The sequence below is a fragment of the Galeopterus variegatus genome, unplaced genomic scaffold (assembly GCF_000696425.1).
Source record: "Galeopterus variegatus unplaced genomic scaffold, G_variegatus-3.0.2 Scaffold657, whole genome shotgun sequence".
In the NCBI taxonomy this organism is placed as follows: domain Eukaryota; kingdom Metazoa; phylum Chordata; class Mammalia; order Dermoptera; family Cynocephalidae; genus Galeopterus; species Galeopterus variegatus.
Window position 1 is genome coordinate 94,592 of NW_007726768.1, and position 19,718 is coordinate 114,309.

Sequence of the window (19,718 nt, forward strand, 5' to 3'; positions counted from 1 at the left end):
CCTGAAATTAATTCTCTCTTTTTTTTTTTTTCCCCTTTTTTGTCTTTTTTCGTGACCAGCAACGGATCGCAACCCTCAGTGTCGCGCCCGTACCGGACCGGGACCGGCAACGGGATCGCAACCCTCGGTGTTGCTCCCGCACCTCACTCAGCCAGTGAGTGGCCGGTCTGTATGTGGGATCCGAACCCTCGGCGGGAGCGCCGCCGCGCTTCCCAAGCGGCGCACTGTAGCTGTGCGCCACTGGGCCAGCCCCCCAGCACTTAATTGTTAGAGAATTAATTTCAGGGCCGGCCCAGTGGCGCACAGCTACAGTGCGCCGCTTGGGAAGCGCGGCGGCGCTCCCGCCGAGGGTTCGGATCCCACATACAGACCGGCCACTCACTGGCTGAGTGAGGTGCGGGAGCAACACCGAGGGTTGCGATCCCGTTGCCGGTCCCGGTCCGGTACGGGCGCGACACTGAGGGTTGCGATCCGATGCCGGTCACGAAAAAAGACAAAAAAGGGGAAAAAAAAAAAAAGAGAGAATTAATTTCATGTCTATTTTGAAGCATGTTAAATTAATATCAGACAATATCTATGAAAAGTATTTCTAGGTCTGAGGCAGAACAGAAATGACACAATCTTGGAATATTTAAAGGACACGTTAAAATTTTTGTCTTGTCATTATATAAATTTGGCTGTTATTTCACACTTGCAACAGGAATATCACCTTTTCACCTCAGAGGGTTGTTGTAAAGATTAAGTTGGATGGTTTCACTTAGCATGGTTCCTGAAATATGGCAAATACTCAATAAATTATTAAAGAAATGAAATATAATAATGCTTACAGAAATTATTAAAACAGTAAATTAGCCAAACATTTTGCTATTACTGTGACACACACATGCACACATACGATAATCTATTTAAATGTCACAGCTCTCCCTATGGCTTTAGGAATGTTAATAGTTAAGACTTGTGAAAATAAAATACTTGAGGGTATTAAAAAAAATTAAAAACAATTTGATTAAAACAAAGTAATCTAAACATGCTAAAATATTCCATATCTTGAAATTAAGAGACAAATTATTTTTACTATTTTCAACTAAAACAATTTTAACTTTAACTCTGCATTTTCTTTTTAAAAATAACATATGCTTTATAGTTACTTTCCCTCCAAATTAACTTTGATATATTTAATTCAAATAAAATTTTTATTAAAGTATGACAGACATAAAGTGTACAAATCATGAGCGTACAGCTTAATAAATCATCACAAATACATGCTTGTAATCAGGACCCAAATCAAGAAATAGAATATTACCAACATTCTGAAATTCTAAAAGTCTAAAATTCCCATAAGTCCATGTCTAGATTTTGTTTTCTCTTTATTATTATATTCCTTCTACTGTCTTTGGGCTTAATTTGCTAGGTTTTGGGGTTTTTCTTCCTACCTTCTTGAGATGAAGGTTCAGATCATCTCCAGCTTTGCTCCTTTTCTAATGTATGCATTTGAACTGTAAATTTTCCTCTTAGCACAACTTTAGCTGTACCCAACAACTTTTGCTATGTCATACTTTTATTATCATTTAGTTCAAAATATTTTCCCATTTTTATTGTAATTTAGAAATATATTGCTTAATTTCCAAACATTTGAGAATTGTCTAGTTATCTTCTTGTTGATTTATTTTTTTTAATTAATTAATTTTTTTTTTTGGCAGCTGGCCGGCACAGGGATATGATCCCTTGATCTTTTTGTTGATTTACAAGCTTAATTCCACACTGTGTTTAAAGAATATACTCTCTGTATTTTCAATCCCTTGTAAATTGTAGGCACTTGCTTTATAGCCCAGCATATGTTCAATTTTATTAAATATTCCATGTGCACTTGAAAAAAATGTATATTTGGCAGGTGCAGAATGCAGGGTTCAATATATGCCAATTATACCAAGTTTTTCATATCATTTGCATCCTTACTGAATTTTTGCTTGCCAGATATTGAAGCTATAATATTAGAGGCTTATAAAGTTAGAATTTTTGTATCTCCCTGATGGGTTGACCCTTTTATCACTATGAAACACCTTTATCTGAAGTAAAGCTTCTTGCCTTAAAGTACACTTTAATATTAGTGCACCTATGCCACTTTTCTATTGGTTAGTCTTTGCGTGCTATATCTATTTCTATCCTTTTGCTTTCAACCTTTCTACATCTTTATATTAAGCGTATCTCCTGAAAACAGATAAGGGATCCTTAAAAAATTCGGGAAAGATTAGCATATTTCCATTCCATTTTTTCACAAACTTTTTGAAGTACCCTTGTATAATTTGAACTTTATCTATCAATTTGCTGTTTATTTCTCTTTGTTCAATGTGTTTTATGTTTCTTTTTCTCTTATTTCTTGTCTTCTTTTTCATTAATCAAATATTTTTTTTCCACTTTAGTATTTATTAGTTTTTAAGTTATATATTCTCATTATTACTCTTTTACTGGTTACTTTAGAAATTACAACAAATACCCTAACATGTTTTCTTTTTTAGATTTTTAATTTTTATTTATTTATTTATTTTTTATATTCTAAGATGTTGCTGCAGAGGGATGGAAGAAGGGAGGGGAGGAGGGGCAGCTCACGGCTGGTTCCTTTCCAATGGCGGAAGGGCAGGGCTCAGGTACCCCTTTCCCCTCCCGCTTCCCTCCCCACCCCCAGCTCAGGAGCTTGGAGGCTTCCGGCAGTCCTTGCTGGCCTGGTTGCAGATGGCAGGTATGTGTGGCTGAGGTCCATGTCCCACAACACCCCACAGCTCAGGAGCCTGGCAACTTCCAGCAGCAGCTCTGCTGTCACTAGCCTCTACCCTAACATGTTTAAGTCTAATATATTTTTAGCATTTTTACCACTTCCCAGATGACACACAGACCTAAGAATATTCTGACTCCACTTACCCAACTGCTTTTTGTGTTGTTGCTGTCATGCATTTTAATTCTATATATACCTTTAAGCCTTGTACAACATTATGATTATGTTTTCAGTCAGTATGCATTTATATTTACACATATAATGTACTCTTTCCAAAACTGCCTTTCATTCCTTCCTGTTTTTCTGTTTCCATCTGAGGCCTTATGCCTGGAGAACCTCCATTAGTATTTCTTTTAGTGCTGGTCTGCTGGTAACAAATTATGAGTTTTTGTTTGTCTGAAAATGCCTTCTCAGCACTTTCACTTTTGAAGGGTATTTTCACTGGGTAATGAATTCTACATTGGCTTTAGCACTTAAAATATGCCAAGCCACTGTCTTTTAGCTTCTGTCATTTCTATTCGGAAGTCAGCTGTAGTCTTTTTCTTTGTTCCTTTAGGTAATGTTTACTTTTTCCTTCTGACTGCTTTAAAAAATTTTTTTTATTTTGTTTGGAGCACTGCACATCTAGGTGTGATTTTCTTTTTATTTCTCCCACATTAGGCTAAAAGTGCTTCATGAACCTGTGACTTGATGTGTTGGCCATTATCTCCTAAAATGTTGCTTCTGCCTTGTTATCTCTCCTTTCTTCCTGGACTCCAACTACATACATTTAAGAATCTTTCATCTTTTCTCCTATGTCTTTCATGTCATTTCTTTATTTCCCCATTCTTTTTGCTCCCCGTATCTGGATATTTCCATTGACTTGCCTTTCAGTTCATTAATCTTCTCTTCTGCTATGGCCATTCTTTTGAGTTTATAATTTCAGCACCATGCTCTACCGAGTGAGCAAACCATCCAGCCCTGACTTTATAATTTCAACTGCATTTTTTATTTTTAGAATTACCATTTGATTCTTTAAAAATATATATATTTAAATATATATTTCAGCTTTTTGGTGAACTTCATCTTTTTTAAAAAAATTTTAATTAGTACAATGTAATTTTAGGTATTTACAGGGTATGATTTGGTGTTTCAATACATATATGTTGTATAATGATCACATCAGGGTATTTAGCATATCCAACCCCTCACGCATTTATCATTTTTTTTTTCATGGTGAGAACATTCAAAAGCCTCTTTTTTAGCTATTTGGTAATATACAATAACTTACTATTAACCATCATCACCCTACTGTACAACAGAACACACCTATCTAACTTTGTACCTGTTAGTTACCCCTAAGCTCTCCCCATCATCCCCACCTCCCTCCTCTCCCCAGTCTCCCACTGTTACATTCTCTGTATCTATGATATCAACTTCCTCTCACTTTTATTTATTTTTTTAAAATTCCACATACAAGTAAGATCATGTGGTATTTGTCTCCATCTTTTTATTTACTGCTTAAATATATTAATTAAATATTTTTCAAAGTATGGATGTGGTAATTCAATATGGGTTATCCATAAGGTCTACTGATAATTGCCTATTCATTTTTCTCTTAGCCTCACTTATTTATGTCTGATATTATATATGAAAAAATTATAAAGGCTCTGGAAGATTTTATCTCTCTTTAGAGAGGTTTCACCCTATCCTTTCTGGTGGGTGACTAGAATAAGAAACAGATCACTTTAATCCAGTCAAGGACTGCCTCAAAGCTAGTTTGCAGTTTTTGTTAAGCTCATTCTATCAATGGTTCACCCTCATTCCTAGGTTAAAGTTCTTCAGAGGTCTCATTGAGAGTCTAGGATATTGACTAGGGTCCTCTCTTCAATGGTGGATACTCAATTTCAATTTTTCTCTTGTTAGCACTGTGAAATCACAGAAAACTCTAATCTTCAATTCTGATTAGCTTCTGAGCCTTTTGCCCTGTACAGCTTAAGAATGCAAAAAATGCCTTTAAGGCAAAGTCTCTGAATTTCAGGCTCACTTCTCTATATGACTGAATCATTGTCCCTCAAGTCCCAGCAGTCCTAAACTCCAATTTTATTTTCATAGTCTTATTAGATTGCTAAAAGCTCTGCTGGCTTCTCCGACTCTTAAATATGGCCCTCTGCCCAGAATATCCATTTCTTATCCAACAGCAAAAATTGAAAATTTCCCACTAGGAGGAAAGCATCTCACATACAGATTCACCACTCTGTATTCTCTTCTCTCTAGGATCTAATCCCCTAAAAGTCCAATTTGCCTGAACAGCTCCCTGATGCTTGCCAACAGACATTTTTAGTATTGGTCCGCCACAGCCACTCCATCTTAAATGGAAACAAATGTCTCATTTTACTGTATTTTAAGTCCTGAATTTAATGTTTCTTTATAGTATGCCATGATTTGTCTACCAATTTGGAACAGACGCAAATTCAATACATGGGCTGTAAACAACATGCACAAGTTTATATAATAGTTCAGATTTGCACAGTATTATAACAATTGTCAGTATGTGAATAATAAGTAAGAAAATGTTGTGATTATACATCAATAAAAAGCCTGAAATTTCTCAAAAATGGTTGCTTCCTTGAAGCAGAGGTATCAAAGAGTACATGTTCAGTTTTCTGTTTATCCAAGAAGAAATATGTGAAAAGACGAACTACGTTGGTGAATTTTGGTGTTCATGTTTAAGTTTTTTCATCTTTAATTGTAGCCACTACCTTAAGGACAATTCCTAGGAAGACCTGTGTTTAAGGAAGTAGAAACCTTTTAAAAGCAGTGTTTTTCAAATTATGGCTTGTGAAATCAATTTAGTAGCTCATATAGTAAAGGTAAAATTGTTCCATGGAAACTCAGGCATATACACACATTCCCCCTATATGTGCATGTTGAATCATGACATAAAACTTATTTCTTACTGTGACTTGTGGTTAAGAAGTTTGAAAACCACTGCTCTACAAAACCATCAAAGAGGGCTTGATTTCTTTCCATAAGGCACAAAAGACCAGCAGATCTGTTATTTATTATTGATAAGTGATACTTCTTACCTTTTTAGAGCATTTGGCTGTGGTTTTCAGACAGCACTTCTTATGGCAAGCATACTTGCATACTGAAAAACAGGTTAAGAATGCATTTTTAGATGCTTGCTCATCAATGATAAGAACTTATCAAGTTTACAACACTATTTTATTTTATTTTATTTTATTTTTGACTTGATATGCATTTATTTCAGCAAGTATTAGGAAAAAATTAATGACAGCATCTGTTTATGGCATGTCATGTTGATTTTTCTATTTACATTAGTGATACAAAATTTTGATTTTAACTTATTTACTAAAGCTCTAAAAAATAAAGTCCATTTGCAAATAATGTTGGGTGAAAAATAAGATAGGTAGTACACCAATACAACACAAATTATGTATCTGAGTAAATAAAAAGGACTAGAATTTTAAAAACAATGCATCAGAAACCACCATATATGGATTAAAAATAAACACACACATACAGTGAAACTAGTTTTTAGACTCTCACCCATGCACTTACAAGTTCATAGAATGTTACTTTAAGAATGTAGCCCAGACCCTGCCTAATGAAGACTCCAAGTAGTCTCTAAACTTCTAAATTTGAAGCATACAACACTATTTTAGACCTAAGTTTTTTCTTTAAATCTGAGACTGCTATAACATCATATATGTAATTTGTACTACGTTACAACTAAAAAGGATTTTAACCCATTCTATTGGGGAAAATGAAGTTGAGTAACATGCCTACAATTTCTAGCCACTGCCAATAAAAAAGGTTTTACTCTTTCAAGATTGCCTATCCTGCCCTTGTACCACAACCCCTACTCCAAAACTTCAGTGGGATATTTGTCTATCTTTGTGGTTTAGTTCACAAATTAGTATTCAAGTTTCTGCACATACATGCTCTACAATGTGCTAAAATCACAGAAATATCTATTAAGAATCATTCTTATGGGTCAGGAAGACCCCTACTGAAATGAAAACAAAGTGGGTAGTACATTAAGATATAAGAAAGGCATTATTATCTCTGAAGGTCCAGGATAGAGCTCTGGGGAACCAGTACAGAGAGAATATCAGCTGTGATTGAGAAGATGAAATAAAGAAAAGGTTCAGAGCAAAAATAATTTCTTGGAGTAGTAGATGACATGGTGACTGGGAGGCTGATGAGTCAGAAGAGACACAGTAAGAGAAGAATACTGAAAGAGTGGGCCAATTAGCTCAGTTGATTAGAGTGTGGCCTTGTAGTAAAGGGTTCACTTCCCCATACCAGCCAGCCACCAAAAAAAAAAAAAGTAGAAAAAGAGGAGGATACTGAAAATTCAGTTGGCTTGTGCCATTTTGCTATACCAACTCCTGTATATCAACACCTGAACGTCCTTTCTTCTGCTTCTAATGTAAAACTAGTGGCGTTTTCCAGGCCAACATCAAATAGGGAAAGGGAAAGTCATGTCATCATGTCATTGTACTGGTAACATCACCAGGATGATGTTACAAAGAAAGTTAGTCAATTCTATTAAGAAATTAAACCAGTCATAAAAGAACAAATTTTTTAAACTTTCAACTTTGAGTCACAGAAGACATTACTTCAAACCCACAAGAATCAGAGTAACAAAACAGTCAAGTACACTTCAAACTACTTCTTACTTTTACTGTAATAATTTTTCAGATTACTCATGATAAAACAAAAGAGAAACTGTTGTTGAACCACAGAACAAGCAGAGTAACAAAACAGTCAAGTACACTTCAAACTACTTCTTACTTTTACTGTCATAATTTTTCAGATTACTCATGATAAAACAAAAGAGAAACTGTTGTTGAACCACAGAACAAGTGAACATATCCAGGAGTAGTAGTGATTCTGCTATGGTGAACATGACTTTTACCTCTGTTGTCATACTGGACCAGTTCTTCCTAAGATCTCCTTCATTTAATTCTGGCACATTAGTAAAAGCAAATCCTCAAAGACTTACTGACAGCATCTAAATAAGTGTATAAAATTAGGTGCAGAGAAGCTACAGGTCTAGTGTAAGCCAGACCAAGTTGATTTACAAAGGGTCTCTACTCACATTTTAGGATTTTTATGATCTGTTGAAAGGATTAAAGTAGAAAAAGTACCTTTTTGGTTATACTCTAAGAATCTGTTAATTTATCTCTCCATCCACCTATAGGCCCATCTACCCAGCAAATATTTATTAAAACTTACTATGTGCCAGAACTGTTCTAGGTATTGGTAACACAAAAGAGATAAGTTTCCTGACCTTATAGAGCATGTATGCTAGTGGGGATAGACTGACAAACAAGAAAACAAATAGATACTCAAATATATAATTTTGGAAGGTGGTTAAGTGCTATAAAGACAATTAAATCTGAGCAGAGGGATAGAGAATTTTGGGATAGGGTAGCATTTTAGAAAGGAGAGTAAGGAAAGAGCTCTAAGGAGATGACATGTGAGTGGAGACATGAATTAACTGAAAAATTAAGTCATCTGGGAGAAGAGCATTTCAGATAGAGTAAGCTGCAAGTACAAGGCTCTCAGTGGCCAAATAACACCAAAGTATCTGATCTGGATACAGAGAGTGGGTGAAGGAGAATATAGTGAGACATTAGGCTAAAGAATTAGACAGCATGAATAACTCCTTTGTATTGAAGATGATATAAGAAACAGAATGTCTGGTGGTTTAAAAAAATTCCTTAAAAGACCTCTCATACTTACGTTTGCAAACAGAGGCCCGGTCCATTATCCATATCAAAGAAGAACAGTATTCACAGTATGTAGGAATGCTATATTGGGTGGCCTTAAATATGTGACCATTGTGCTCTTCCACCTGAATAACAAAATGTAGGTGTTTATATTAAAGCCAATACAGTAAATGCTGCCCAAACGTGGCCCGCCAATGGGAAATCCTTCAATCCCTTGTTAAGTCTTCCTTAGGTACTTACTCCAGGAGGGAAATTATGATTGTCTGAGAAATATGGTCCCTGCTTTCAAAAAGCTAACAATCTGGATAAACATGGTCAACTTACAAAAAACAGAAAGCCATAGAAGAAACATGTAACAGCTATCTTATGTGACTCTGAATCAGCATGTTAAATTAAAAGCAGTTCTTAAATTCTTCTTTTCTCTTTTTTTTGGCAGCTGGCTGGTATGGGGATCCAAACCCTATCAACTGAGCTAACTAGCCAGCCTCAAATTTATTTTCTTTAAACCTCAGGAGCCTTTTTACACTCCTGAAAATTACTGATAACCTCAAAGAGCTTCTGTTTGCTTGAGTTATTCCTATTGATATTTACTATACTAGCATTTAAACAAAAAATTTAAAGTACTTATTCATTAATTCACTTAAAATTAACAATAAATGTACTATACATTTTAATAAAAACAACTATATCTTTAAAGAAAAAAAAAATTAGTGACAAAAGGGATACTGCTTTACATTTTTGTAATCTCTTTAATGTCTGGCTTAATAAAAGACACCTGGATTCTTACACCCACTTCTGCACTAACTGCTGCAGTATGCAATTTAGTTTGAAACATATAAAGAAAATCCAGATTCCTACAGATATGAAACTGGAAAATGGAGGAAAATTTTATTAGTCCTTTCAGATAACGATACTACACAAAAACTTTAGAAATGGTAACTTAAAGGTTAATTAAAACATGAAATAAAATACCATACCAATGAACTCTTCATGCTCTGTGACATTAAAATCTATTGTTGTGGACTTCATTAAAATTTAAAACTCTAACTTTCAAAGATACCATTAAGAAAAAAGCCACAGAAGTGTAGAAAATATTTATAAGTTATACTGTTGATAAAGGATTTCTATCCAGAATAAAGAAATGCTACAACCCAATAATAAGACTCAAAACTTGGCAAAATATTGAATAGACAGCTCAGTAAAGAAGTACAAATGGCCAATACACACATGGAAAGATGTTCAACATCATTAGTCACCAAGGAAATGCAAATTAAAACCACAGTGAGATACCACTTCATACCCACTAGAATGACTATAATGAAAAAGATAGAGAGTAACAAGTATGAATATCCCAGTATGAATATGGATAGACTGGAACCCTCAGACAATGCAGATAGAATTGTAAAATGGTGCAGTCACATGGAAAAAAGTTTGGCAGTTTCTGAAAATTTTAAACACAGAGTTACCATATGACCCAGAAATTCTACTCTCAGGTTTATACCCGAGAGAAATGAAAAAAAGATGTCTACAAATAAACCTGTACACAAATGTTCATGGCAGCATTATTCATAACAGTCAAAAATACAAAAAACCCCAAATGTCTATCAATTGATGAAAGAATAAATAAAATGTGGCATATTCATGCAGTGGAATTCTATTCAGCACTAAAAAAGACTGAATTACTGATAAACACAACATGGATGAACCTCAAAAGCATTATGATAAGAAGCTGTAGTGTACTGAATGTTCCTCCAAACTCACTGAAGCTTGAATTATGTCCCGAAAGTTCATATATTAGAAGCTTAATTTCCACTATAACTCTTGAGGGTGGGAAATCCTATTACGGTAATTGAAAGAAGGGGCCTTGAAGAGGTGATTAGATTGCAGGGCCATGGCATAATGAATGGATTAAAAATGGTGGTCATGGGTATGGTTGGAGGGTTTTTAAAAAGAGAGTGAAAGAGAATGTTAGTCTCTTTTTCTCTCTCTGCTTCCATCATCTTGCAATGTGAGAACTCTGGGTCACTGCTGCCACCACCAGATGTGTTCCTTGGACTTTGGACTTCCGAGCCTCCGAAACTGTAAGCAATAAATTTTGTTTCCTTTATAAAATACCCAGTTCTGTATATTTTGTTATAAGCCACATAAATGGACTAATACAGAAGCTGTATACGAACACCACACATTATGATTCCATTTATATGAAATGTCCAGATGAGGCAAAACTATAGAAACAGAAAGTAGATTAGTAGTGCCTGAAACTGGTAAAGGGCTGTGACTGCAAATTGGCACAAAAAAAAATCCACATGGGGTGATGCAAATATTCTAAAATTGGATTGAGGTGATGGGAAAACTGTGTAAATTTACTACAATCATTGAATTATACACTTAAAAGAGATAAATTATGTGGCAAGTAAAGTTACCTCAACAAAACCCACTGGTCTATTTTGCATTTTGAACAGACATTTTACCTATACTTGCTTTTATAGTATTACGCATCGGTCATTTGGAAAATACTGGTTCACTGAATTGTACAGTTCTTCCAGATACTGACATTTAATTATGTAGCATCAAAAAGTCATATTCCTTAATATTACCACTGATCTCATCAGAAAACTTTACTGGGAAAGTGCCACACACCGTGGCAGATACAGGTTTTCCGAAATTTGAATGCTCAAATTTTACCACTGTTAACAAATATTGTCAGTTGTTCTTAAAATGGCAGGGTCACTTTGTTTATTTTCAGGAAACGTCTGCCAAATACCTATGTGAATAATGAGTGTAAGTAAAAATGGTATTCTATGAAAGAAGTAGCTAAAAATACATTGACACAAAAACTTGTACACAAATTTTCATGGTAGCATTACTCATAACAGACAAAAAGTGGAAATAACTCAAATGTCCTTCAGCTGATAAATGGAAACATAAAATGTGGTTTATCTATACAATGAAATATTATTTGGGCATAAAAAGGAATTAAGTGCTGATACATGCTGCAACATGGATGAACCTTGAAAACATTATGCTAAATGAATGAAGGCAGACACAAAAGGCCACATATTATATGATCTTCTATCAATATGAAATGTCCAGAACAGGCAAATCGACAGAGACAGAAAGTAGATTAGTGGTTGTAAAGGGGCTGGGGAAAGAGAGAATGGGAGTGATTGCTTAATAGATTTGGAGTTTCTTTTTGGGGTGATAAGATATTCTGGAATTACACAGTGGTGATGGGTTGCTCAACATAGTGAATATACTGAAACCTACTAAATTATATCCTTTGAATGGTGAAAATGGTGAATTTTATATGAATTTTATCTCGATTTTAAAAAAGGCTACAGCAGCTTGCAATTTTAACCACTTATATTATATAAATTTTATCTCAGTTTTTAAAAAGGCTACAGCAGCTTGCAATTCAATTGTACAAGTAATTTTTTCAGACAACCATGTAGCTATTGTATCCTTCCCATTTTACCACACAGAATATTAAGATGTGAATTCAAGAATCAAAATGTAACAAAATTAATCAGTTTTACTACTTCATCAAGGAATTTCTTAAGTGAAACTACCTTTTTTTTCTTAAAACTGTGAGTGTGTGACAGTGAAGATTATGATGCCTACTAACAAAGTTTGGAGACACTGCCTTGATTCATTCTAAGCTGTCAGCAGTTTTACCCATGATTGCTTTTGTGTAAACTCAATGAAAAAGGAAAATAATGTCTTACTATTATGAAAATAGTTTTGGTCTTGCAAAACCCCTGAAAGTGCCCCCAGAAACCCCAGGAGATCACACTTTGAACCACTAAAGAGTTTATATATGTCTAGAAAAATTATGGAAGGATATATATTATACTATTAACTATCACGATTATCTGTGCTTATATAAAATATTCAGTAATAAATATAAGAAATTTTTTAAAAGCCCTGTATATGAAGAACTTTAAAACTCTCTTAAAGGACACAAAAATAGACTTGAACAGATGAAAAGATTCAAAATAATAAAGATGTTAGTTTTCTCTATGTTAATTTATAAATATAAGTTAATCTAAATATAAGTACTAATAGATCTTCTTTCCCCTCAAACTAGACAATCAGGGGCCGGCCCTGTGGCGCACTCGGGACAGTGCAGCGCTGGGAGGGCAGTGGCGCTCCCGCCGTGGGTTCGGATCCTATATAGGAATGGCCGGGTGCACTCACTGGCTGAGCGCGGGGCGGGCGACACCGCACTAATGGTTGCGATCCCCTTACCGGTCACGGAAAAGACAAAAAAAATTAAAAAATAAACTAGACAATCAGATTAAAAGTTCATTTGGAAAAATAAGTAATAATCAGAAAAATCCTGGGATGTGGGGACAATTTGGGAGGACTTAGCCCTGTCAATTATTAAACATAATAAAAGTTCAATTATTAAAATAATTGAAAATGGCTCATGGATATTCAGATCAACCAATGGAACAGAATAAAAAGATCCAGGCATAAAGTGGGAAATTAGAATGTAAAAAGGGAGAATTTGGTACATAAAAAAGGTGACCATCTCAAAGTAGATGGGTAAAGACTGACTTTTAAGTAAATGATGTTGGTAACCACTGATAACAGGTAAAGTCTCAAAATTCAGAAGTTACAAAAGAAATGATTGGTAAATTTAATTTCATAAAAATAAAAATCTTCATGCTAAATAACATCAAAAGCAAAGTGAAAATACACTGACAAACTGTGAAAACATTCACAGTTTGCAATTTATATCACAAAGGGTAACTTCTCTCATTTACAGCGTTACTAGAAATTGAAAAGACCCAAAACAATAGAAAAATGGGTGAAGAACATAAACATACACGCCACCAAAAAAAAAAAAAAAGCAAATGGTACTTATCCATAAGAAGAGATACTCAATCTCGTTGATAATGAGAGAAAAGCAAATTCAAACTACATGGAGATAAAATACTTCTCATTTATCAGACTGGCAAAAATCTAAATATTTAACAACCCACTATGATGTGGCTGTCAGACACTTTCATCTGCATAATCCAAAATAAACTCTTAAATTGAGTTGATTAACAACCTCAATTCCATCTGCAAAGTCCCTTCACAGAAGTACCTAGATTAGCATGTCAGTGAATAACCAGGTGACAAGAATGTTGGGGGAACTTCTTTAGAATTCTACCTATCACAGATACAGAAGGACCTCCTAAATATACTGTTGAATGGTAAAAGCCAGGCACAAAAGAGTATTATGCTGTTATTATATAATATGCTATGTTTTGTGTAAGAAATGATAGAAAATAAACATATATAATCTCGTTGCTTATATTAGATAAAGAAACACTGCAAAGTTAAATAAGAAACTAAGAAATTTGCCTCTAGAGGACAAAGGGGGTGGGCGTTAGACTTCTCAGTATATATACTTTTTAAAAAGTTTGAATGAAAAAATATATTATTAGGAAAAAATATACATTAAAAAGAAATTGTTTATATCTGTGTGGACTCAGGAATTCTTATTTTAGTCAATTGATTATAATCTTTTACTCTTATTTATTTTGATGCTCAAATTGTCACAAATTGGCCAGTGAGTCATCCTTTGAGCTAAATAAATAAGAAGGAAATGTTCGTCTTTACAGAAAAAATTCAACTAATGAATGTAGATTGAGTGATGAAATTTTTTATAATCACTTTTTAGCAACCATCATAGCAATACTTGATTCATCAAGAATCATCAAGGGATACCAAAACCAGTGGGTAAGAGTTTAAGGAATAAGAGGATATTTATTTAAACAGTCTCAGGTATCTCCCCACAAGATACTAGTTAATTAGAAAGGAAAACAGTAGCAACTTCACTGGATTTTGTGAAACACCATTGCAGACATCAACTGTAATGGGACAAACAGACACCATGTATCTTCTGATATCACACATTTAAAAAACTCAGCATCTCTTCTGTGGTATTCGATGCCAAAATGTATAACCTGCATCTAATCCTGAAGAAATATGACATACTCAAATTCAGAAACATTCTATAAAATAAGTGGCCCATGTTCTTCAATATTACAATGTCATAGGGCCGGCCTGGTGGCACACTGGAGAGTGCCGCCGCTTAGGAGCGCGGCGGCGCTCCTGCCGAGGGTTCGGATTCCATGTGGAGACCGGTTCCCGCTCACTGGCTGAGCGCGGTGCTGGCGCAACACCGAGGGTTGTGATCCCGTTGCCGGTCCCCGGTATGGGCGCGACACCGAGGGTTGCGATCCCGTTGCCGGTCAGTAAAAAAGACAAAAAGGAAAAAAAAAATATTATAATGTCATAAAACCTAAAAAGAATGAGGAACTGTTGTAGATTAAAGGAGACTAAAAAGGCATGACAATTCAGTGCAACAAAGATCTTGTTGCAAAGGGCAATATGAGGACAAATGGTGAAATATAAATATGTCTGGAGAAAGGGATACAGGATTCATTGTACCTCACTTGAAACTTTTCTGGAATTCTGCAATTACGTCAAAATGAAAAGAAGGTGAAGGGAAGAGAGTGAAAGGGGAAGGGGAGGGGAGCGAAGGGGAGGGGAAGTGAAAATGAAACAAAAAGAGCTAGTCCAGGACCGTGAGAATATTATGGCTGCTAGAACAAGTTGGTGGAAAGTAGTGAAAAGTAAGGCTGAGCAGGAGTACAGGGTGGACCATGAAGCCCTTTCAAATCACTCATGCATTTACTCATTCAATCAAATGTTTATACATGCTTACTATGTGTCAGGAACTGGAATAAGCACATGGTTATGGAAAATGCTAACTGCCTACCAATATCCATTCTTTCTTTCTCCCTTTCATATAGAACTCCCAAGCTCTTACCTGGGCACATGACTGTCTATTAAAACTTTACATTTCCCAGCTTCTTTTGTATCTATAAATTGCCCCATGAGTAGTCCTGGAAAATGAAATGTGAGCACAAGTGACTAGTGCCACTTCCAAGTCATGCTTGAAGTTATGAGCTCTCTTGCACTTTCCCTATTCCTGCTAGCTAAAATGAGAATCAAGAGATCGAGACCTAAAGCAGTGGTTTTGAAAGTGTGCAATTAGGTTAGCAGGTGGTAAAAGTTCCAAAGCACAATAGAAGCACAAAGAAAGAAGTAACTGATATGGACTGAATTGTGTCCCCTAAGTTTTATGTATTAGAAGTTTGATCCCCACTGTGACTGTTTAGTGGGTGGAAAATCCTATTATGATAATCAAAAGGTGGGTCCTTGAAGAGGTGATTAGATTGTGAAGACCATGCCTTTGTGAAGGGATTAATAAGGTGGTCAGGGGAATGGTTCTGAGGGCTTTAAAAGGAGAACATGTAAGAGTCCCTCTCTCCCTCTCTCTGCTGCACCATTTCTGCCATGTGAGACCCCTTGGTCACTCTCACCACCACAAAGGCCTTCACCGGATGTGTTCCCTAGACTTTGGACTTCATAGCCTCCAAATCTGTATGCAATAAATTTTGTTTTCTTATAAATTACCCAGTTCCAGGTATTTCATCATAAGCAACAGAAATGGACTCAGTGTTTCTACAGGAAAAAAGGTGTCACTGAGGAGGGAATGTTTAAGATGAATACATAGAATTGAGCAAAGACACACACAAAAAGGGTGTGTTTAGGTAATAGTAATTACTTCTATTTAAGCTGGGGAATATGTGAGAATAGCTTTTAAGAAATTTTAGAGTCATGTGTATAAAGAGGTATATAGGTACATATATTTGATAAAATGAAAAGTAATTTAACAGATTTGGTACTGGCATAAGAATAAACAGATCAATGAATAAAAACAGAAAATACAAAATTAAATCCAAATACATTTGGAATTGAGTATACTATGAAAACGGTATTTCAAACCAGTGCAAAAGAAACATATCATTCAACAGTGCTCAGAAAATTGACATGCTATTAAAGAATAGCACAATCCCTATCTTACTCTTGAGACTAAAAGGAATTCCAGAATATTTAAAGATATTTGTAGGGGGGAAAAATGAAATGATAAATGTACTAGGAAAAGGCATGAGAAAAATAAAAAAAAAAAAAAAAAAAGAAAGAAAGAAAGAAAAGAAAAAAAATTGTAATAATTACATAAACATTTTTCAAAGACAAAAACCCTAATAGCATTAAAAAAAGACTGATAAATTAAAATTTCTGTGATAAATTAAAATTTCTGTAATAAATAAATCAACTATAAACAAAGTACCAAAGGAATTTTACTTGGAATATCCTGAATAAAGAGGAGGAATATATATATATATATATATACATACACACACACACACGCACACACATATACATAAATGCTTTTATAAGCACAGGGTATTTCTGAAACACCACCAAAAAAACTGATAACAGTAGTTATCTCTGGGAAGAAGGGCTGGGAAAGAAGTTTACTCCATAATGAATATCATTTAAAATTATATTAATATGACTTTTTCAATTGAAAAAAATAGTTAAAAATTTAAAAAGATTATTGCTGACAAAACAGAACCATACCAAGCATGCCACTAATTCTGACTGTATCAAACCACATGGTAGGACAATATTAGCAGTCATTTTTTTCTTAATAAATTAAGTAAATAATCAACTAACTGAATTAAAAAAAAAATTCAACTCATCGTTCATTCACCCTAGTTTTCTACTATGGCCTTGTTCTATGATGCCTCAAATATTCCAAGATATTGACATCTCATCTCACAGATATCCATGTAATTCTGAATTATAAAAACATTATTTTCCTCTACTGAACTCTAACATTAAAGTTGTTTTTCATTAAAAATAACTTTATTCTAAATGGATATAATGCATGCATCTGATCAAAAGGTATAATATGGAATACAATGAAAAATCAGACTTTCTCCTACCTCTGGACCCCAAACTGTCTTAGTTCCTCTTTATAGAAATAATCACTGCTATCAGTTTCTTGTGTATACTCCCAGATGTTTTATATGTGTGTATATATGTGTATGAGTAGAGATATATTTTTAAGTTTTAAAAAACTACACATACATATATATATGTAGTGTTTAGCTCCTTGTTCTTTTCACTTAAAACATCTTGGAAAATGGCCTCTTTTCCTTCAGTGTTAAGCAGCATTCTATTACATGATGTATCTAATTTATTTAACCATTTCCCTATCTATTTAGGTTGTTTTGCTATTACAAACTTCTCTCAATAAAGAGCCTTGTATATGTCACCATGTCAGTGTGAAAAAGTTTGACTGATATACCTACTGGATAAATTCCTAGATACAGAACTGCTGGGTCAAATTTTTTTCTTTAAGGCTTTTTAAAGCTTTTAATACACCATTGCTAAAGTACATTCTCCAAGAAGGTTATATAAATTATACCCTATTTGCATACTGAAAAATCTATTTACTTATCCTTCCAAACTCGAGGTAATTAGTTGATTTTGAGCCTTGCCCATTAATGAAAAAAGTAGAAAATCACTGTTCTTTCATTTTTAACTTGACTGCTCACAAGATAAACATTTTTATATTTCTTAATTCTATGAACTGCACGTATTATAGTACCTGAAATATAATAAAATAATTGTTGAATAAATAGACTATTCATATTCTTTGCTCATTTTTATCTTGAGGTGTTGTTCTTTTTCTTATTGACATGAATAACTACTCTTAAAGCCTTGAAGTATATAAAGTGCCTGGACAATATCTATTAAGAACAGGCCCTCTGCCTTCCCTACCCTTTCCTTTGTATAAAACCTCATTTTATTTCAAAAAATCCTCAATAGTGAGTGGCATTATTCCTATTTTATAGATAAGTACATTGAGACTCAGAGATTAAGTTATCTAAGGTTTCTCAATTGTAAAATCCTACTTTGAGGAACAAAAGCAAACCAGGGTAAAGGCTTAGGTATACTATTTTCAGGATTCTATGTCTGTCGAAAGAAATTTTTCAGCAGACTGATAATCTATAAAATAAAGTCAGATTATACTTCTAAAACAGATGATAGAGGAAAAGCTAAAGTAATGATATAAAAGACCTCAGAATTTTGAGAGTTCAGGTCAAGATGGTGGAATAGACAGTCCCCAGCATCACTCTCTCCCAGAAATCAACCAATTTACAACTATATAAAAAAGCAACAACAGCCAAGCTGGGGCCACTAGAGCTCAGGGGAAGAGGAGGAGAGACCTATGGAGTGCATGAAGGCGGGAGAAACCATGATGAGAGAAAGAAAAAACTGTTCTGACCATTTCATGCTGCAGCCACTTTAAGCCTGGAGCTGCTGAGCACATGGAGCAGGAGCTGGCAAAAGCCGCAGCTGTGCCCTTAGGATGGAGTTGCTTGGAGGCGGCAGAGAAGAAAAGGGCGTTTGTGGACCCCAGGCCAGCAAAACCACTAAAAGGGTTCCCGTGGACCCACAGAGGAGCTAGGAGCCACAACAACTGAAAAAAATGGAGCCACTCAGAGGCTGCTGAGCCATCACAAGGGACTGGTGCATGGCCCATCCTGTGCTGCAAACAAAGGAGGTGTTTGCAGCACAGGTAGTGGGAGAGATGAACCCACTGGGGGAACACTGGGGCACAGGAAGGACAGCTGATCTGCATGCCAATCAACATAGGACCAATCAGAGGAGACCGGTCAGGAATATAGAATTGCATGGGGTACAGTCTGATGAAAAGACTCAGGCCCAGATATGAGTTACTACACAACCCAGGTGCACCAAGTATCTGGAGAGCCACGAGTACCTATAAAATCAACCATTATAACCTGTGCTGCACCAAAAGCCTTCCCTAGGGAAGCAGCAGCAAAGCAGCAATTTAGCTAAATCACAGAGCTCAAGTACTGGTCCCAACAGGAAATTTCCCGACTTTAGAAGTAAGCAAAGGACAAAAAAACTAATTCCAGCTCAGACACACTGCCAGTGCCTTGGGTCCACCTGGGGATGTGAGGCTTGGAGCCAGGGACTAGAGCCACCTCCCACAACCAGGCACACTGTGCCAGTGCCTCAGGGCCCACCCAGGGACCCAAGGGATGAAGCCAGGGACTAGACTCCCCTCCCCTCAACCAGGCACACTGCGCCAGTGCTGCAGGGCCTGCCTAGGGATCCAAGGGATGGAGCCAGGGACCTGGCCCCCCTCCCACAACGAGGCACACCACCAGTGCCTTGGGGCCCACCTGGGGACCTGAGGCATGGATCCAGGGACTAGACTCCCCTCCCATAACCAAGCACACTGCGCCAGTGCC

At 35.7% G+C, this 19,718-nt stretch overlaps 1 protein-coding gene across 1 annotated transcript in view; it reads right to left on the reverse strand.

Annotated features, from left to right (window-relative positions):
- MYO9A (myosin IXA) overlaps positions 1–19,718 on the reverse strand; it is a 331,403-nt gene that overhangs the window by 43,704 nt on the left and 267,981 nt on the right. The window contains exons 33-34 of the mRNA XM_008571047.1: positions 8,528–8,639; positions 5,839–5,900 (exon numbers count right to left, since the gene is read on the reverse strand). Coding sequence (XP_008569269.1) covers positions 5,839–5,900; positions 8,528–8,639 — 174 coding nt within the window. The remainder of the gene's footprint in view (positions 1–5,838; positions 5,901–8,527; positions 8,640–19,718) is intronic.